The 22,265-nt window shown below is 41.2% G+C and overlaps 1 protein-coding gene across 2 annotated transcripts in view; it reads left to right on the forward strand.

The window, feature by feature from the left end:
- ASAP1 (ArfGAP with SH3 domain, ankyrin repeat and PH domain 1) overlaps positions 1-22,265 on the forward strand; it is a 355,167-nt gene that overhangs the window by 249,681 nt on the left and 83,221 nt on the right. For both annotated transcript variants that reach the window (XM_041769623.1, XM_041769622.1), the window contains exons 6-11: positions 729-803; positions 1,307-1,356; positions 7,990-8,119; positions 9,330-9,415; positions 18,756-18,831; positions 20,357-20,443. In XM_041769623.1, the coding sequence (XP_041625557.1) occupies positions 729-803; positions 1,307-1,356; positions 7,990-8,119; positions 9,330-9,415; positions 18,756-18,831; positions 20,357-20,443 (504 nt within the window). The remainder of the gene's footprint in view (positions 1-728; positions 804-1,306; positions 1,357-7,989; positions 8,120-9,329; positions 9,416-18,755; positions 18,832-20,356; positions 20,444-22,265) is intronic.

Here is a 22,265-nt window from a genome sequence, read left to right on the forward strand (position 1 = left end):
CTCTTTAGGACTATATCATAAAGCATTTTAAGTCCTTGTTTTGCTCACTCTTTCCCTACTTGACCATCCCTCCCTTGGCTTCCCTGCCACTCTTCTCTCTAGCTGAATGCCAGATTCATCACCCTCTCCTCTGTAGATCCCTTTTTGTACTATCTTAAAATCAAGGACACGCAGGCCACTGCCTTGCAACAGTGAAAAACCTGCACCTTTGCTCTACATTGTGCTTCCTGAATATCTTGTCTTTTTAATTGATCTGGGCACAGCGAGGATACAGTGAGTAGGACAGTTGAGGTCCCTGCCCTTGTTGAGGTTCTGTTCTGGTGGGGGACAGAGAGTATACATATAAGCCGGGTAATTTCAGATAGTGACAGATGCTATAGAAGCATATGAACAAGCCAGTAGTGTGGCTCCCTCCTTCCTCTGAGGCAGTTGAAGAAATGTCAAATTAAGGTCAACCACATTAGTTGGGGAGCAGTGACAGGTCTACAGATGATAGGTGCACACATGCTGCGTGGTCATTCAGAGTACAGGCATCTCTGCCCGCAAGCTGGACACGATGCTGGTCTTACTGCCCACCTCAGGGCAGCCCTCAGGGCCATTGAGATGGTGCACGAGAGCCCCTTACACAGAGCCTGCCATGTGTAAGACGCTCAGTCAACAGTAACTGATTTTATTATTCTATATGAATTTTCTCTCTAACCATCTCCCCTCTTTGCTTTGTTTTCCAGCTCCAGGGTCTGAGCCACAATGTGATCTTCACCTTGGACTCCTTGTTAAAAGGAGACCTGAAGGGAGTCAAAGGAGTAAGTGTTCAGAAATTTGACTTAAATTGGAAAGGATTGATTTTTTTTTTCTTTTAAGATCATAGTGGTACTTGTATTTGAAAGGTACTCGGAACATTTTTAGCATTAAAAAAGTACTTGGAAAACAATCATTGTGAAAGAGGCGCCACTTCACATAGTGTTATTGACTGAGAAATAAGATGAGGCACTTTCCAGAATCTCGGGGAGAGCCTCCGTGGGTGCGGGCAGTCTGCGCTGAGTCTTGGCCACGCTACCGGCAACCCCGGGGCCCAGTCCCTTGGAGCCGCTGGGTCCTGCTTCACGGGCATCGCCCAGAAGCTCATCCTTCCTGCCTATTCAGGCTTCTCATGGGTGATCCTGCTGTGCCGTGCGTGAGAGTGTCTGTGCCAAGCTTCCCATGTCCTATAAAGGAAAGCGCTTCTGCTGAGATATTATTTCAGGATTATTTATCTGCCTTTGAGCAAAAATAAATTCGATCTCAGTTTCATTTTCTCTTTCCTAAGGATCTCAAGAAGCCATTTGACAAAGCTTGGAAAGATTATGAGACAAAGTTGTAAGTAGTTTTCTGTTTGTTTTTTATAGTGTTCACTTTCTTAAGACAAAGTTAACTGGAAGAGCCCTCCCTTCTGAACGACTTGTGTAGTACATCCTTGGAAGGGCTGAGGGTTTGGGTGTGCCGACCTAATTACAAGTGGCTCATCTCCTGTCTCATTGTCTGGAGTGAGGTGTGCTGTCACTGCCGAGGGTTTCAGCACTCGTGGCTGCTGGTATGAGCTATCAGGCTGTAGATCTGACTGTTGCAACTTTTCTTTAATTATAGTTAGCACATAACTCTAGACTATTGACATTCCCACATAGCACTTAGGAAATAATAATAGCTAGTGTTGATGACATCCTTCTACCTGCCAGGGCCTGCACACAGTGTTCTACATGCGTGACCTCCTCACGGTGACCTCACCGTCTGTCTGGTTTGAGGAACTGAAGCCCAGAGAGGCTGAGGGGATTGCACAGGGTCGTAGGGCTAGGTGGTGTCATGCTGGCCTTCACCAGAGCTGGAGCAGTGTCTGGCGGGATTTTTGTGGGAATTGTGGAGATGATGCATGTGAGATGCATGATGGGCTTGGCTAGTCTTCATACTGTACGAATCATGCTACCTTCCTGTGTTGTTTTTTTTAAAGACTGTGTTTATTTATTAGAGAGCACAAGTGGAAGGTAGGGGCAGAGGGAGAGGGAAAAGCAGACTCCCCGCTGAGCAGAGACCACCCCTGCAGTGTCCTCCCCCTATGCAAGGCTTGATCCCAGGACCTCGAGATCATAACCTGAGCCGAACCCAGCTGCTTAACTGACTGAGACCCAGGCACCCCTCCCTTCCTTCATTATTATTGCTTGGAGACATCTGTATCACCATGAGGTGGGGTGGGAGGAGAAATATATTTTAAAGCATTTAATGAAAAGCTTGGCTGTGAACTCGGATAGCTATAAACATAAGAGAATAAAAGTCATTTCCATCGACAGCAATAACAGCAGAAGGAAAACACAAACAAAAGAAAAACAGATTCAAGATTAAATTTGGTTTTTGGCAAACTACTTCTGTAAATGCTTATGTGAGAAGTGCATTGCTGCAGACTTGTTGCCTTAGGAATACTTTTATACACTGATCAGTTATAAATGCAGCTGAGAAGAAAAAAGGTTCTTTTTTATTTTTTAGGAAAAAAGCTCTTAAAAATGGTCAGTGATGTAAATGAATACCGTGAGCCAGCCTGTCTTCTTTATGAAGGAGGATCATGAATGCTCATGCTTGTGATCTTAGTACTGCCCTGTCCAGAGGCAGCTGTGTGTGCTGGGCTTGGGTTGGAACTAAGTACATACTAAAGGGGCTGGAGTCCACAAAAGGGAGAGAGAACCCTTTGCTCTAGACTTGTGGAATAGATCTCTTTTGTAGGACATGGAAAGGACAGAACAAGATATAATATGTGCTTTGTCAACTAAAGTACTACCTATATTGGATGATATAACTGTATTTTTATGCAAATCTTTGTGTTGGGGTAAGACTTTAAAGTACCTGGTGGTCGGTATTATGAATATCATGGAATATAAGCCATTCTCGGACGATCCAGGTGCCCTTCCCTCAACTGTATTTGAACTTGTCCAGCCGTTCACTATTCTGTATTGTCCTCCAGCATCTGATCTTGCTGAGCGCAGTGACCACATCGTTGGGTGCTAATCTCCCACAGCCTACCAGAACCTTGGACACACCACTAGTGCATAGGGAACAGTTACTGAAAGGATGAAAGAGTTATTTGCATCTGGAAATGTATAGCAGGAATCGTGTTGTTAAGTGGGTCCTGATACTAGTATTTTACCAGAAAGATTTTTCTTTTTCTTTTTTAATAAATCCCTGGCATCAAATTATTTTCCTAAGATAGGCTTCTTCCTCACTAGCTATAGTGGTACAGGAAGTTAAAAAAAAAAAAAAAACCCACAAATATTTGATTACTTGATGTGATGGGACTCATTTGATTATGAATTACAGAAAACAAACAATATAGAAAAAAAAAGTTAATTTGTTAGCTGCAAGAACCAAGGGGGATGTTCTACGGTCTTCAGTTAGAACCCAGGAGGCAGTGAGCCCTAATGGTTTCGTGGAGAATCAGAGACTGTGGGAGAATCTGGGTGGTGCCACTTACCCAGTTTTGTGACTTTGAGCCGAGATACTTCGATGGTCCTCACTTACAGCTTCTGTTGTTGTAAAACAATAGAAAAATCACCTACTTCTCAAGGCTTCTGAGGACAAGATAACGTAGTATGTTGAAGCACTGCTATTGCTGTCGGGTATACAGTTGGCACTCAATCAGTAGTTTCTAGCAAGTCTTTTAATGATCAAATAATATTTAGTCAAAAATGATAACCAGAGAGGGAAAAACTAAAACAAGATGAAATCAGAGAGGGAAACAAACCATAAGAGACTCTTAACTCTAGGAAACAAACTGAGAGTCACTGGAGGGGAGGTGGTGGGAGGGATGGGGTAACTGGAGGATGGGCATGAAGGGCAGAGCACGTGATGTGGTGAGCACTAGGTGTTATATAAGACTGATGAGTCACTGTTCTCTACCACTGAAACTGATAATATATGCTAATTAATTGAATTTAAATTTAAAAAAAAAACTAAGCCCATACATAAAACATTAAACAGTACTTGTATCTGTTAAGACTTACTCTATAAGCCAATAACTGGCTTTGACAAGAGTTTCTCAGAGGATGTAAAGCATCTAGGGCACAGCAGGCGCCCGTCACAGCACTCGTCACATGCTGTTCAGATGTCTGTCCTGTCCCCCAGAATCTGAGCTCAGGGAATTTGTGCTGCCTCGATAATTCAGGTTTCTTTTCCTAATGAGCAACAGGAGAGGGAATCTTATGCAGGCAGTAGGCCTGCTTCTCATGGAAAGACACAGCAGTCCTCAGCCCACCCCTCCCGTCCTCCTCCACCTCTCTTGTCCCCACTGCTACCTCTCCCCAGTTGGTTTGTCCCAATGGTCTTCCGTGTTCTCTTGCCATTCCTTCCTGGTTCACCCGATGTGCTGCTACAGCAGGTGAGGGGTGAGCTCTCGTGCACAGTCACCCCCATCCCTTCCCACCCCTACCCTGTTCAGCCAGTGTGTGGTTAATACAACAATCTATGAATAAATCAGTTGTCAGTGTTTCAACGTCTGTGAGTGCAAATCTCCAGTGTCAGTCCAGTGGTGTGTCGTATAATGGGATTTCCATTCTTACAGCACCATTTTGTGCTTTTCTTAAATGAAATAAGTATCTCATTTGCCTACTTCTGTTTGAGTGTTTTGTAAACTTTTGTTATCTGTTCGGGTGTCCAAAACCTATTAATAATGTTTCTGTTTAGAAAATACACTGTAGGGGATCCCTGGGTGGCTCAGCAGTTTAGCGTCTGCCTTTGGCCCGGGGCGTGATCCTGGAGTCTTGGGGTTGAGTCCCACATCAGGCTCCCTGCATGGAGCCTGCTTCTCCCTCTGCCTGTGTCTGTGCCTCTCTCTCTCTCTGTGTCTCTCATGAATAAATAAATATAAATAAACAAAATCTTCAAAAGAAAACACACTGTATACGTTGTAACAATGATTATATATGTATTAGCCTTAGGTTCTCTGTCAGTTCCTTCCTTTCTGTCCTGGAGAATCCTTCCAGAGCTCTTTAGATCAGCCATGCAGCCGTTGTCCTGGGCTGCCCCTTCGTGGTAGCTCTCCGGGTTCCTCCTTCCTGGCATAGTCCCATATTTGGCTGGCACACTACTGCCAGTCGTTTCCAGGGAACAGCTCTAAAGGAGGGAAGTTTTTCAGATTTTGGCATGTCCAGAAATATCTTCATTCTGCCATCACACAGAACAAGAGTTTGGCTGAATGTAAAATCCTAATTTTATAACCATATTCACTTGAGATATTGAAGGCATTGCTACATGGTTTTCCTCTTACCAGTGTTCCTAATGAAAAAATATGATGCATCTTTAATTCCCATTTCTTTGTATGTGGCATGGATTTGGGGAAGGGGGGTTTGTTTATTTTCAAGTAGAAAATACTTGTCTTTTGGGGCACCTGAGTGGCTCAGTCACTTAAGCATCTGACTTGATTGTGGCTCAGGTCATGATCTCAGGTCCTGGGATCAAGCCCCACGTCAGGCTCCATGCTCAGCGGGGAGTCTGCTTGAGGCTTCTCCCTCTCCCTCTGCCCTTTCCCCTGCTCAGATTCTCTCTCTCTCTCTCTCTCTCTCTCTCAGATAAATACATCTTTGAAAAGAAAAATCTTAGACTTTTTTTTTTTTTCAAACGTTCTGCAGAGTCTCTTCATGTGCCATGGTGTGTGCATTGACCTCTTTGCAATTTTTTAGTTCTTAAGTTCTGGAAATGTTTCTTCTTATTCCTCCCATGTGTCCATGTGTTGCTGTTGTTGTTTTCTGTTTATTCTCCTAAAATGCCTCACCATATCATGTTGGAGTCACTAGGTGATTCTTATCATTTCCCTCTTTTTCCTGTCCTATTTGTCTGTTATGTTTTAGATTATTTTCAGCTTTTTATTCCGTTTGTCAACTTTTTTTATTTTAGCTGCCATATTTTAGATTTCCAAAGCCGTTTTTCTCAAGTCATTGGGAGTTTTTGGTGGTCTCTTTATATTTTCTTGTTGTTTCATAGGTACAGTATTTAGTACCTGAGGATTTTATTATATTTTATAAAATATTTTCTCTCCTACTGCGTCTGGTTCCCCTGCTCCCACCCCCAACTTGTTATTTTGATCTCTTGCTTTCATTTTGGAGCCCTTCCTCAATTATCTTATCCTCCTTCACTGCCCATTCATATTGCAGAGCAAAGCACCAAAAGTTGATGGAAAGCTCATCTGTGTTAGCAGCGCTTGTCAAGAATGCAAGGTTTTAGGTTTTAGGATGTGAAGACAGTGCTTTTCTTTTCTTTTCTTTCTTTCTTTCTTTTTTTTTTTTCTTTTGCCCCAAGCAGACTCCCCACTGAGTGTGGATCCCAACATGAGGCTCAATCCCACAACCCTGAGTTCATGACCTAAGCCAAAATCAAGAGTCAGATGCCACCTAGGTACTCCAAGACAGCTTCTTTATCAGGGGTATTGTAAATGTCAGTATCCAGAGGTGTGTCCTCTGGCACCATTCAGCTCCGTCAGTCCATGTCTAGTGATCATGTATGATGGTATCCTGGCCATGGAGTCAGGGAGCCCTGTTGTTTGGTACACTTTCTCTTTTTCTGTCTGTACACCTGCTCTTCCAAATATTTGATGAATTCTCTCATCCTTTTTTGTCTTCAGTTCTTGTCTTTGTGAGATTATATTTTTTTATAAGTTTAATGTCCTCTTAGTGGGATTATGGAAGGAAGAAGAAATGAAGACGTGTGGTCAAGTTATGACGCTAACCCAGAAGTTTATTCTTATGGTGTAATGCCTACTTCTCACATTTCTTTTCAAATGTCTTTAGCTTCCTGCTTCTCTTCCCACCCACACCAGTAGAGAGAGCTGAGGCTTGTTCTCTATCTGCTTTCACGCCTGCTTGGTGGCCAACATGGCGTGGTAAGATACGGCATTATGGCGTCCGAGGAATCCCAACCAGACTTGTAGTAGATTTTCCAATGGGTTGATTTTCTACCATTGTTTGTATATAGACAAGGATATTGGCTTTCTTTGGGGTCTGATTTCCCACCACCACAATTTAAAAGAAGATTTGAAGGCTAAATCAGTTTGTCTTTGCATTCACGACTAAAATCTACTCTTTCTGACATTGGAAGTCTGTTTTCAAGTTAGATGGATTTTCGGAAAGAGGGTTGTAATTGTTGGTGTTACTGTACCATCTATCATAGCCAAGCATTAGCCTCAGGCAGTGTTGGTTTAATATGGGCCCTCCTTCTTACTCATGTGCTTCCCTCTTGGCCCTTCCCCACTGAAGAACATTTGTATAGGATTCCAAGTTATAGACTGGGATTTCTCCCATCCTTATTTCATAGAATCCAGTGCCAGGTGGTTGAATGATTAAAACGTGTTGTGGGGATATGGCAATGGCCCAGGCTTAGAGGAATATTGAAAATTACCTTTGACTACTTTTTGTATGCGTTCATTATGCCCTTTGATTGTCTTGAAATAATTCTCAGACTCGTAATTTGTTGGTAATCAAGATATGCTTCAAGTCTTTTTCATCATAAAGTACTTTACCCAAGAGAAAGTCAACTGTCAAAATTTTATCATGCCAACCAAAATATGAGGGAATTTATAAGAATTGATCCATGTGGGGGTGCCTGGGTGGCACAGTCAATTAAGCATCTAATTCTTGGTTTCTGCTCAACTCATGACCTTGTGGGATCAAGCCCCGCATCGGGCTAGGCACTTAGTAGGAAGTCTGCTGGAGATTCCCTCTCTCCATCTGCCCTCCCTCTGTGCACACGCTCTCTCTCTCTTCCCTCTAAAATAAGTCCATCCATGTGTAAGATCAAAGTTAAAATGTAAGAGGTTTCCTAGGTGAAAATCTATAGTGTGTGTGTTCTCTTTGATTCTTTTGATCAATGTTCCCAATGTAAGAATTCCTGCCTCTTATCTCTAGTAATGAAGAAACAATCAGTGCCTCTTGTTAAAGGAAAGACATAAAATTTTTTTAATGATGGTATCTGCTTTAATTACAGTACAAAAATTGAGAAGGAGAAAAGAGAGCATGCAAAGCAGCACGGGATGATCCGCACAGAGATCACAGGAGCCGAGATCGCAGAGGAGATGGAGAAGGAACGGCGCCTCTTTCAGCTCCAAATGTGCGAAGTAAGAACAGCCTTTGCAAGCATTTGCCTGGAGTTTCATTAACTGTGATCTTTCCTGCTAATCAGGAGTTTTTATACTTAAATGCAGGCTGTTTGATTATTAGAGGAGGGGACTGTTTCTTAAGGGTTCTCATCTCCATTTTTCTCCAAGCCTTTTGGGATCCGCCATTTCACTGTTGTCTCATATTTTGAGCCTTGGTTCTGTGGGGCTCTTTATGCCAAAACAGGATTCTTTGGTGAGAACTTTAATGTTGCTTGTGAGTGAGTGTGGAAAAAAAAAAAAACATTTGGTGAGGAGTAACACTGGTGAATATGAAGTCTTACTGGTCCAGGTTTAGAGCATGTTTTTTGTTTTATTAACCATGTGTCCAGTTTGAATGAAAACTTAAATACAGTTGTCATTAAGAAACTCTGAGTTCATGAAAGAAATGTAATGAAAGCATGCGCCCTTAGAGCAGTGGTTCTCAAACTGGGTTCCCAGGGAACACTGGCACTCCTTGACCTACAGTCCTATATATTCTGATACTAACGTTGTATCATAGAGTTCCTTTCACAGTTTTTCAAAAATAGTAAAATGGATGGAGTTTTCTCAATTTTAAAGATTTTTTTAAAGTATTTTTTCCCTTCTTCAAACTTTTAGCTTCTTTCATTCACAAACACTTCTTCATAGTAAAATGAGTGAAAAAGAAGCAAACAGCATCAACAGATATCTTGGCCACTAGTAAAAATCAGACCTAGTAGTATTAGTTAACTGCATAAATTAATAATGAGTTTTCATTTTTATTCTTTCATTCTTGAGTACTAAAAATTTGAAGTTTTACTATCCTATGGCATACGCCTCAAGAGAATGCTATTTTACTTGTTTTCTGTAAAGGACAATCGACTATTTCAGGTTTTGACCATGTGAACTCTTGAGTTTGAGATCCACTGCATCCGGGGGAAATAATCAGTTATTCTAGAATGTTTTGCTATGTTTGATTTCTGCTTGTCATGTAAACTAACCCTGAGCATTTATAAAATGCTAACACTCTTAATAATTCGTTTGTACACTTGTGACTTTGCCAACTCAGCATTTCCCAAATTAAATTCACACTGTCTGAAGGTAGCCAAGGTTGAGTAACTTGTGTAGATTCTTGATTGGTATCCTGCTACCCAAACCCATGACTGAAATACTTTGTAACAATACATACAATTTTGTTTTATTTCCACAGTATCTCATTAAAGTTAATGAAATCAAGACTAAAAAGGGTGTGGATCTGCTACAGAATCTTATAAAGTATTATCATGCACAGTGCAAGTAAGTAGAATACCGTGATCATAATTATTAGCCCAAATAAGACCCCCTTCACTTCTTTGCTGTTCCTAAACGTTTCTTTCTCTCTGGTTTTTATTTGGTCACTGTATATAGTGATATTATAACCTTCCAAAGCCACATGATAAGAAATAGCATGTATTATCTTCCATCTTCTTTGCTTTCTGTAAATCAGGAACTCAGATTAGTACAACTCTCTGGCTGCTCAAAAGTGCTGTCTTACTTACGAATCCTAACAATGGCCTTGACAGTCTGCGAAGCTCTTGTTACAGACAGATGCACTCTATCATTATTACCCCCACTCCCTCCTCCCTTACCTGACATCTCACTTATTATTGGGTCACATATATGTACTTTGAATTTTTTTTTCTTTTTCATCTAAATTGGATGAAATTAAATACTTTGGGCATTAAGAATACTTTGCCTTTGTGCTTAGATCCCTACATAATTGGTGGTACCTCTGCTGTATATACCAGCACCATTTTTACTAACATTGCATTTTTATTATGTTTGAGATTCTGTGGCATTACTTTTGTTTATTTACTTCTCACTTACTAGATTAGCTTTCATAGGCTTTCTGGTAGAGATTTTATGTGAAAATGTGCCCATTTTTAAAATTTTTTATGTTCTATATAAGAATATCTTTGTGTTCAACTGAGACATTTCAGGAGGTCAGTGTTAATATTGTGGGATGCATACAAGGCATGAGTCAGAAAGATGAGTTCAGACCGTGGCTCTGTACCCAGGTGACCATGTGATCCTTGTCAGGTTCCTCTCTAAACCTCAGTACCCTCATCTGTCAAGTGGGGTTAAGGTTGGTAGTTGTGAAATGAAATGAGATAATGCAGATGGAGCCTTGCCTGGTACCTGCTATATTGCCTATGTTTGCTGCTCTGAGGATTTCAAGTGTCACTGAAATCATTCACTCATTCATGTATTGTACAGAATTCTTTCTCTTCAGGAGAAGCTTTTAATGATCAGAATCTTATTTATATAAATTTGATTTGTTAACTTTTTCCTGCTTTTCAAAGTAAATTCCACCTTGTATAAATGTGCTCCACATGTAAAAATAATACATTGAGGTGGACACAGTTGCACATTTATAAGATAAATTTTGCTTGTGGAAGCCTCATGCTGAAGACCTGGTCTAACCTTTGGCTTCATAGCTTAGTGGGGCACATAGGAGACTTTGAAATGTGTCGTGGTGGTCCCTAATTTTAGTTTCGAGTGGAATTATTTTTCATCGATTCAGTTTTCCTAGAAACAACATTGCTTTAAAACCTCTACAGAAAAAAAGTGAGCCGCTCAGTCTTCTCTGTTACAACGCTTTGGCAGCAAATATGCCTTTAACTGATTTTAGAAATCTCTCTTTCTCTCTCTCTCTCTTTTTTTTAAGTAAGCCCTGTGCCCAATGTGGGGCTTGAACTCACACCCCCAGGACCAAGAGTCTCATGCTCTACCAACTGAGCCAGCCAGATTCCCCTAGAAATCTCTTTTGACCTCATGTTTCCTTACCTGTAGAAGGGTTTAACCTCCACAAACATGAATTTTCCAAAATGTAAGATGTTTTGTAGACCATACAGCTCTTAACCTGCATTCATAAAGGTGAAAAGAAGAGCAACTCTGACCTGGATAGCTAATGTATCCTCCCTTTGTTCTTTCATTCCTGGCTTTTTCACCTTCCAGAAATATATATTGGTCTCCTGATAAAGGCCAGATACTTTGTAGGCACCCTTGAGAGCTAATTCTTGTATAGGAAGTAAGTTGGGTCATCAGTCATCACAATGGGCCTAGGAGGTAACTGGTAATATGGGCATCAGGAGGAGAGATTTTCATACTCCTTGAAGGGGGTGGCAGCAGTAGAGATAGGACTTAGGAGATGGCTAGCATCTGGCCATTGGAATCTGTGTCTTCCCCGGGAGCAGAGGGATCAGCAGATGAAAACCTCCTTGTGGGGAGTGGTATTCACGACATGAGTCATAATGGGGTTCATCCCTAGCTGCTCCATGGTTGAACCTCAGGAATGCCTGCACAGCAAGAAGCTCGGTGTTCTTTCAGGGAGACTCTTTTCTTTCCTATTTCAGGCAATCCCTCAAAACCCTTAATAGATAATGGACTTGTAAAGCATTTCTACCTAATTCAAAAAGAGAAAGAGATTTCATATCCCAAGTACTTACTCCCCAAATGCTTTTCAGTTCAAAGTCAGGGAGCGCCTAAGAGTAAGTTCGCTCCAGTAATACCATGGACAGTCCAGCACCTCAGTGGGGATGCAGTTGCCTCAATGGAACAATAAAGGGAGCAGAAAAGAAGAGCTTTTGACTTTCCGTTACCCTTTCCAGCTCACCCACACCAGCTGCTCATCACTTTCAGACTTGAACATTGTGGGAAACATGTTGCCTTCAGAACAAACATTATCCTACTGCTCACCCATTCCTTTTACCACCTAGCAAATATCATTATGATCTGCAGGATCACAAAGCATGTACAAACATTACTATATTGTCCTTGATTTAAAAACAATAATAGCTAACATTTATCAAGAGCAATCAGGATATTGTAGCTCTGAAAGGATGAATAACTTGCCCAAAGACACATTCACTCATTTAGTAAATACTTAATAAACGCGTCAAAATGGACAAAGCAAAAGAAACCAAAGGGAAAAATAGATAAATTGAACTTGAAAATCAAAAATGGTATTGTGCATGAAAGAACATTATTAAGAAAGCAAAAAGACAACCCACAGAATGGGAGGGAAATATTTCCAAATCATTTATCTGATATAGGTCTAGTATCTAGTCCATATAAAAAGGACTCCTACAACTCAACAACAAAACGATAACCCAGTTTAAAAATGGGCAAAGAATTTAAGTAGCTATTTCTCTGGAAAAGATACACAATGGCCAAAAGCACAAGAAAAAAACTTCAGCATCATTATCATTGGGGAAAAGACAAATCAAAACCACAGTGACATATCACTTCACCCCCACTAGGATGGCAATTTAAAAATCAACAGCAACAACTAAAGGGAAACTAGGTCTTGGCGAGAATGTACAGAAATTGGAACCCACAGTTCATTGCTGAGAGAAATGGTGGTTGGTGCAACTACTTCAGAAGAGCTTTTGGCAATTACTCAAAAAGTTAAGCCTAGAATTACATGGCCTTGCAATCTTACTTCTAGGTATATACGCAAGAGGATTTAAAACAAGTATTTAAACAAAAATGTGTTCAGACATGTTCATAGCATCGTTATTCACAATAGCCAAAGTATAGAAACACCCAAATATCCATCAACTGGTGAACGGACAAAATAAGGTATAGCAGTGCAGTGGAGTATTACGGGGCTGTGTAAGAGAATGAAGTATTTAGACAATAGACATGACTGCTGATTGGTCCATGGGCTGGACCCTGGTGCTCAGAGGCTCCTCACCCCGACCCCTGTCCTTGCAACGTGGGTTCTGCTTGCCTTTCTCACTCCAGAGGCTGCTCCAGAAATGCAGCCTTAAGATGGTGATGTGTTGAAAACACCTACCTGCATGATGTATACATGACTAAGCACAATTAAGGCCTCTGTAAACTTTAGGGATTAGGAGGACGGTTGTGGGGATCCAGTCTTATAGCTGCCACCCAAGATGACATTCAAACGTCCAAGCCCCCTGTGCTGTTAAGGAAACTGCCACCTGCCAACCCGGAGTGACCTGTTGCTTCTTTAGGTCTCTTGCTCCCAGGAGGGTCACAAACTGACATACATGCTACGACATGGATGAACATCTAAAACATTATTCTAAGTGAAAGAAGCCGGATGTGGAAGGCCACATACTATATGACTCCATCTAAGTGAAATGTCCAAAAAGACAAATCCACTGAGATAGAAAGCAGATTTTTGTTTCCTGGGGGAAGAGAGGAAGTGGGAACTATTGCTAACAGGTGAATGGACGTGTTCTGGAGTTAGTGGTGACAGTTGCACCAGGTTGTGAATATACTATAAACCACTTAATTGTACATTTTGAAATGGTGAATTTTACATTACATGAATTTTATCTCGATTTTTTTTTTCTAATGCACAAAACAGCCACAAAACAAAAACATAGATCATGCCCTCATAGAACTTATATGTAGAAGGTGACAGAACCAAGTCATTCACCCAGGTCTCTATAACTATGCTCTTACTATGTCAGAAATCTAAATTTGATAAGCCTGGATTTGGGCCTAGACATCTCTACTTCTTAGAATCTCCATATGTGAGCACAACACATCACTCTCAGCTAGCTCTTCGACCTGAACTGTTGAGATGTATCCATGGTTCATTATACTTATACTGATTAACCCCTGTACCTTTAAGTTTCTTAAGCACCACACACTGGTGTGTGGGATGTGTCTAGGAGGAAATGTCACCTGGCTAGCTGGAAATTAGTATCTAAAGTTTGGAAGTAAGCTTTCAGGAGGGGTTGGTGGTTGATGCATTAAAGAATCACTTTAGGGATCCCTGGGTGGCTCAGCGGTTGAGCATCTGCCTTTGGCTCAGGGCTTGATCCCAGAGTCCCGGGATCGAGTCCCACATCGGGTTCCCTGCATAGGGCCTGCTTCTCCCTCTGCCTATGTCTCTGCCTCTCTCTCTCTCTGTCTCTCATGAATAAATAAATAAAATCTTTTTTAAAAAATCACTTTATTTTTTTATTTGTTTTATAATTTGATTTGTTGTAAAGAACCAAACTCTCTATGATATTATAGGGCATCCTGACCTCTTTTGAAAATAATCTTATGTTCCCTGAGCATTTCAGCCTTTGGCCAAATAGCACCTCTTTCTAAGCCAAGCAGTATATGTGATTGGGGTAGCAGGGAGATATTTCTGTCTTTCTTTGAAATTAAATTAAAAGCAGAAAGAATATATAGCATCTCCCTTTCCTGTCATTATTTGGACAGAATAAGAAGTGATGTATATAGCAACGTTCTTAGGTTAGAGAAAACTGCCTGATGGACAGCTGACTGTTCGACGCTCATGAGCTTGCTCTCTGCAGCTGTGCGTGTGTTATAGTCTGTCAGGATAAGTGTGAGGGGTCCTTCTGCCTATCAGTTGGCAACTTACATCTTTCTAGCACTCTAGAAAGATGGCCATTGAGATATGGTCATATTTCTTGCAGGCTGCTTATTTAAAAAGTGAAGCCAATGCAGCTGTGTCCCTAAGGTCAGAGAAATAATGAGGCTCATTTTGCTGGCCTGTGGCCATCAGGTATTGAACTGCTTCTCTGTACCTGGCATTTTAAGAACATTATTGCAGTGCTCACAAGAACTCTCCACAGTCCATGGGATCTTCTCTGTTTCCTGTATAAGGACCTGGAGGTGCAGGGATTCAGAGATTATGCCGTTACTAGTGAAAGAGCCAGAATTTGGGCCTAGATCAGCCTGATTTGTTTAACTGCCTGTGCTCCAGAGCTAGGAATACTTAAACTCAAATCCCAACTCTGTACTTAATGACTCGATGACCCCAGTTGAATGACTTGACTTCTCTGGGCCTCAGTTACCTTGTCTGTTACAGGTTAATAGTAATAATTATCTATTTTTTTGGCTTCTAATGAGACTTAAAAAGGGATACTTAATTGTGCATAATAGTGGGTGACTGGCACAGAGTAAATAGTTGCATGCCAGCTGTCATTATTATTATTATTGTTAATTATCATCTGTTTTCCAAAGATCTCATTATATTTCAGTAATGTACAGAGAAAGTAGCCAAGGGACAGGTTTGGGTGTCAGAGAGGTAATGTGGCTTTCTATGGGGAAGGCTCACATGTTCGGGTGGAGTGACAGGTGATCAGAACTGACATTTGTGCTTTACTTTCCAATTAACAGAACACTTTTATCTGTAGTGTCTCTTCTGGTGCTCCTGGAGGCCAGAGAACGTCCACCTTTGGAGATGATCGGGCTTATTTGCAGACAGGGTCCATAAACTGCCCAAGGTTATACGTAACAGTGAGATTGAGAGCCAAGACATGATACGCTTTTGACTCTGAAGTTTATGCATTTCCAGTGAACCAGAGCCAGGGGAACCGGAGGGAGGAAACAGGGAACAGAGGAGCCAATGCCCTCAGTGAAATGTGGCAGATGATGTGTGGCTGTGACTCACAGTCCCCCCCCAGCCAGTGGCTGAGACTGAGCTGCTCAAGTGGAGGACGGTCAAGCACAGAGGGAAGGTCACAGACGGACAGGGCAGTGGACCACATTGGCCTCTGCTTACTGATGACTGTGTTACTAACATCAAGAGTGATGGTCTCCTTACAGCCTGTCCCCTGCCTCCTATTCCCATTTCTCACCAAAAACCAAAAGTTAGCTGGAACATAACTTTCTAGAGAGGGGCTCAGCTCAGCCTTCTCCTTCCAGACTAAATGTCAGTTCTTTTCTGTAATTTTGTTTTGCCTCATGTATGAAAATATGATCTGTTTTAGCAAATGAAGTTAAGAAAACCTACAATTTTCACTCAGAAGATGACTGGATTTATGTATATGATTTGTTTACAAGAATTGGGTCAGATTGTAGATTAAAATGATTTCTCATTATATTAATTTTTCCTAGTCTGTGTTTGTAACATTCTGAAGAATTCTGAGGTAGGAAAACAGGCTTGTTGGGGTCTTTCTTCAGCCTTTGAATTGTAGGAATTTGACCCCCTTCCAGCTTGCTTTCACTACCGGTAAATAACTTCAACAGTGCTGCCTCAAACTAAAACAGTGCCCTTCTTCTCCTTAAAATGTCTGTTTTATAACATTCCTATGTGCTATTCAAATCCAAATTTGCTTATTCAGCTTGTCCAGTAGAACTTTCCTGCCATGATGGAAATGGAAGTGTTGTCTACTAACGTGGTACCTACTGGCCATGTGTGGAGTGAGACTTTAGGAACTGAGGTTTACATTTATCTAATTTTAGTTAAGTTGTTAGCTGCTAGCGGCTACCCCATTGAAGACACACAAATCTAGAGAATTGTCATTTATCTCACGTTAAAAATAAAGAGAGATGAGGCAGCCCCGGTGGCTCAGCGGTTTAGCGCCGCCATCAGCCCAGGGCCTGATCCTGGAGACCCAGGATCGAGTCCCATGTCGGGCTCCCTGCATGGAGCCTGCTTCTCCCTCTGCCTGTGTCTCTGCATCTCTCTCTCTCTCATGAATAAATAAATAAAACCTTTAAAAAAATAATAAAATAAAGAGAGATGATTAAATTTCCTTCATGTTGAAAGTGAAAATGAAACACAAACATATCTACAGTGAATCCATATCCCTCGGGGAAGGACAGGACTCCTTACCTGATTAACCCACGCTGTCCAGGGAAGGAAGCTAACATGCGCTGAGCATGTCCTAACTACCCAGCGCCTTGCTGAGCGTTCATACGTGTCATCTGTGTTATCTGCCCCACTGAATACAGATAACACAAGCAGAAGTTAAGTGACTCCCTAGTGCCCCATTGTTAGTAAATTCTCAAGCACAGATTCTAGGCTGTAATCCTCTGACCCTGAAGCCCTTACTTTTTATGTCGTAAGGAGTCCTAATAGCATCCACCTTACACTAATGTGTTCTACCTTTAGACTTTTTCTCCAGAAATTATTTTATTATCAGAGATCAGAAGTGGTTTCTCTAGGATTGACTTTGTGGCCATACTTCTGCCTCCTTCGCAGACACTTTTTCCCACATGTAGATGATACTGGATCAGATTGATGTTCACAAATGTCCTGTCCTGGACAGAAGACAGACAGCTGCTGTAGGGCTGGTAGTAGGCCTTGGCACAAGGCAGTGCCGGAAAATGCCATCCCCTGGATTGGCAGGACCAGGGAAAGCTGCTGTGGGAACTATGATAGAAGCGTAGTGAGGAAAAGCGTTTCAGCAAGAGGGAACAGCATATGCAAAGGCCAGGTGAGAACTGGAAAAAATAGTGACATGATTGGAGTCCCAATTTTTTTTAAAGAAGATGGTAGGTGATAAAACCAGAAAGATATTCAGGGGCCAGAACATAAGTTGTATTCAATTCTGTACTGAGTTTAACTTTCATCCCAATAGGCAAGGGTGAACAGCTGAATGTTAGAAGAGTTTAAATGTAGCTCTCCAGTTAAATGGTTAACCAAAAAGCTCTCCTTCCTCCCATTCCTGTTGTGGGTAGACTTTCTGAAGATGGTATTTCTCTTCCTTACTTTAGTAAGAGTTCTCTCATCTTTAAGATGTCAACCTTAAAAAATTCCTAAACGTGGGATTTCAGTATGCACTCTTGGAGGATCAGTTCTGTTAAAGATATATTGTTACCATTGTATTGTTACATTAAGCTAAAAGTATATATAAATATAGATCCTAAGATGTGTCCTAAAACTTCTTGATAATGCTGCGTTCTTGTCACTCACTGAGCATGTGCTTGGTGCTGGGCCCACTGCGATCCCAAGATGAGACAGTCCTCGTCCTCAAAGACCTCATTCTTCTGTGAGGAAACAGCAACAGAGGTGGGCAGGGTTAGAGAAGCCTCCAAAAGTGTAGAGAAAATTAAAAACACTGAAACAAGTAGGACTCCTGAGTGGAGGCATCAGACAAATCTCTTCGCTTGGTCGTCATGAGCAGGGGTGTCCGAATCAGAGCCTGGCTCCAAATCCCAGTTTTGCCACTTACTAGTTGTGTGAGCAAGTTATGTACTCGCCCTGGGCCTCAGTTTATCCTCTGAAAAGGAGATGAGATTGATGTGCTTGTGAACTCATTCGGGTTGGGGTGGGGAGTGAATGAAATAACTCAAGTAAGATGCAAGCATGCTTAGCTAGTTAGGCAGGCTCGGTGCATGTCAGTGCTGAAAATTGTTCAGGGTGAAATGGTGCATCTGCTTGTACACATGCAGGATACCATCGATCCGACCTCCTGATTTCGAGCATGCGCTCGGGGGTCTTTGGAGAACTGAAAAATGGCCAACTTTTCACAGTCTTTGTTTCGAGAAGAATCTTCTCTCTCCTTAGAGTGTCTCATTCATGCTTGTGATATTTCACCGGTTATCGTGTGTATCTCTCTCTTTTGAATTCAAATATGGCACAACCAGGAGGAATGTTTCTATGAATAGATGGATATGCACATGAAATCACTCTATTGGGGCCGCAGCTGTAATTTGCACTGTCTATGTGACAGCTGCTAGCACATGTCAGATGGTGCCCGTAATCTGTTTGTTGGTGCATCTTTATAAAAACACTGAAATTCGTTTATAAGTGTTTTTATGGAGCTATGTGGGTAGAGAGTAAATGTATTAGTATTTTCAGATTTTACAGGTAACTAGGGTTCATTTTTTTTTTATGCTTCTGATAAATCTCTGATGTTCTCCATCATAGTTTCTTTCAAGATGGCTTGAAAACGGCTGATAAATTGAAACAGTACATTGAGAAACTGGCTGCTGATTTATATAATGTAAGTATTTTATAAAATAAATGCATTTTAAGTTGCTTCTGTAGGTAAATATCAGTAAATTTGAAATCTGGATTAGAAGAGCTCTAAAGAAAAGAGGCAAGGATAAGTGCAGGTAAGCCTCAGTTGAATTCAGAAGTCCTTAATGGATAAATAGTAGAGTATATTTTGGGGCACAGGAGGAACAGGGATATAACCATCGGTTCTGGATGGCCCTGCAGTCAGCACTTATAGAAAGAATGTTTAACCCTGGAAGGATAGAACCTAAGACTGTCTCAGAGTAGGCAAGTTTGTGAATTTTTGGAGGGGGGTTTGCTTCTATATTTTTTTCTTTTGTCAGGTATGTAGATTTTGCTTTTATGTTAGCAAAGTCACAAAAAACTTATTTGAGAAAAAAACCTAAATGCCAGAGTAGAAATGGCCAGTTTGTTCCCCATAATCTACTTGACACTGAATAATATTAAAAGTATGGCTTATGAGTATAACTACATAAGTTGAAAGAAGGTTTCAGAGTTACAAGTAATAACTTCTATTTTTTATGTAGCTTTAAAAACATATAGCTGGGGCCGCCTGTGTGGCTCAGTCAGTTGAGCATCTATCTGCCTTCAGCTCAGGTAGTGATCCCAGGGTCCTAGGATTGCACGTCGAGCTTCTGCTTCTCCCTCTCCCCACTGCTTGTGCTCTCTCTCAAACAAATAAAATAAAAACACTGTCTCTCTCTCAAACAAATAAAATTTTCAAAAAATAATAGAATAAAAACACATAGCTGTGTATTTTTTCCAACTGTATTTTTTTTTTTTTAAGATTTTATTTATTTGAGAGAGAGCACAGCATGAGGGCCAAGGGAGGAGAAAGAGAAGCAGACTCCTTGCTAAGCAGGGAGCCCAATGCTGGGCTCTATCCCAAGACCCTGAGACCATGACTGGAGCTGAAGGCAGACACTTAACCAGCTGAGCTACCCAGACGCTCCCTAATTGTCTTTTAATAGTTAACATGATTCAGATTGCAGTAAGCTCCAACTAATTAAAAAAAGCACCAGTGCTTACCCCCTGGGTGCCGCTGTGCAAACATTCATATGTGTGTCTATATATATATATATATATATATATATATATATATATATATATATTATTAGCACATTGGGTTCTGGTCCTTTTTAGCATTTTCTTTTAGCCCATTTAATCACATCATGGGATTCCTGCCACCATTCTTTGAAAAAAGCAGAAGCAAGTGACCCAGTGTTGTTTCTTAACTTTGTTTAAAATGGTACTTCAGAGTTATTTGCCTCACCTACGTATATTATTTAATAAGAAAGCATTTTGCATTAAATCCCTAATTTCAGAACTCACTGATACTTTCATAAGGGGAGAAAATCCTGCCTTTTATATAAAAAAATAAAACTATGGAAAAGACTTTAATAAGAAAATCAACTATATAATTGAGCTGTTTGATGACTGATATATTTGGATGAATTTAACTCTGCTCATAAGTGTATGAAAGTGATCAAAGTCATGTTTTTCTGCCACAGATAAAACAGACCCAGGATGAAGAAAAGAAGCAGCTAACCGCACTCCGGGACTTAATAAAATCCTCTCTTCAACTTGATCAGAAAGAAGTAGGTGATATGCATGTTTCCAACAGGGTTAACAGTATGAGTGTGCTGGCCTGGGCTGGTGTTTGTGTTTCCTGATCTGCAAAAAGGCATGTCACCAGTTTCCTGCCACCATGTTATGGGACAAATGAGATATAAGATACAAGTGCATACCTACTGCATTGCCCTGTGTAGCAACGGTGCTTTATTTCCCCTGCCCTCCTCGTACAAGATGTTTTTAACACCCAAGCTCCAATGCCAGGACCCTAGATTTGCCATTCCAGCTTTGAAGACGTGTGCTTCAGAAATACTGTGTCCTCTCAGGGTGAAGTGCACACCCATGTCCCCTCTAGGTCATCTGTCTGGGCAGCCAGAGGGGGGGCTGATGCGGAATCCTCTAGAATCATCTAGTAAGGAGCCGGCTAGTGGCTAGTCACATGAACCAGCAGTCATATCCTAAGTGGTATTGGTGCCAGAAGAAATCTGCTGGGAAGTGCCGTGCACAGAGGAAGGTTACGACCCTGAAGGTTCTCTTGACTAAGTGAAGACAGCCCTCTGGGTTTTCATCGAGCAGAGTTTCCAGCCCTTTCACCCTGGGCACCCAGTGGCCAGGAAGGTGTGGATCTATGTTGTCCAGGGCCTCAGCTAGCATGTGTACCTGTGTTTTGAGGCCTCTTTTGAAGGTGCTTGTTACTGGCATAGACATCCTAGGAGAGGTGGTCCCTAAGAGCCATAGAAAGGCCCAAGAGGAAGGGGGGGAAGAAGTAGATTGTTGTGTAGGGAGAGAATCGCGAGGTTTTGTACTTACCGAAATGCACTTAACCACTTCCTACCTTTGCTTTGTCTTGCAGTATTACGACCATCCTGTATATGGAAACTTTCTTAGGGGGGGGGGGAGACTTTTGCGGTCCCTTTTTGTTTTGCCTAGAGGCTGATGTAATCTGCTCCCAGTTAGCTAAAGAACAGAGTTGCATATAAGCTAGAGGAGTGTGTACATGATAAAATGCACATGATTTTATTTAAAGCCACCCCAAATTAGTAAATGATTGCCTGTTCATTAGCACCATGTCCTGAGTATTTTACAAGTAAAATTGATCTTTCACAGCATGCCTATCCCATTCCCATGCTGTTTATCATCTCTCATTGCAAAGTAAGGTTACTAGGTAATGATTTCTAATGACTCAAATAAGAAAGGAGACTGTCGACCTTAGAGATCTTACCATAGCACTACTATTTGAGAAGACTATAAACTAATCTGATAAATGACCTGACAAATTAAAGCACCTAGGAAATTATTTAATCTCTCTACCCCTACCAGGTTCTAACTTGACTCTTTTAAACTCTTTGAAAGGACACTCCAAGAATGTGAGCTGTCAATAGGACAGCTCCCCACATTTTTGGTGGACTTGTATTTTCTTGTCAAAATTCTTCATTGACTTCTGGCAGATGTTCTCTGAAATAAATTATTGTAAGCTTTTGTAATAGCCTAACTTCCCAAGAGAACTGTTCGCTACCCGACTATTTTTCGGGTTGAAAATATTTTATTTTTAATAATGATACCTGTAAATCTTGCCCAACATTCCACCGTTTTGAGTATCTCTCAATAGCCTATCATAGCGTGGTTTGCAAGGTGTTTAACAGATTCTGTGTTTTGCTCATCTCTGTCTCTGCAGTATCTGACACTATCTGGTACCCAGAAGCTACTCAAATATTTAGTAAGATGACACAGAAGGAATCCTTTGCCCATTCCATGTATCCCTTACATTAGAGATTTGAAGCTTCCATAGTTAGTAGAGGTTCGTTTTAGGTCGGATACCACAAATGTTTATAACCCCCTTAAATCAGT

This window comes from Vulpes lagopus, chromosome 9 (assembly GCF_018345385.1).
Source record: "Vulpes lagopus strain Blue_001 chromosome 9, ASM1834538v1, whole genome shotgun sequence".
In the NCBI taxonomy this organism is placed as follows: Eukaryota; Metazoa; Chordata; class Mammalia; order Carnivora; family Canidae; genus Vulpes; species Vulpes lagopus.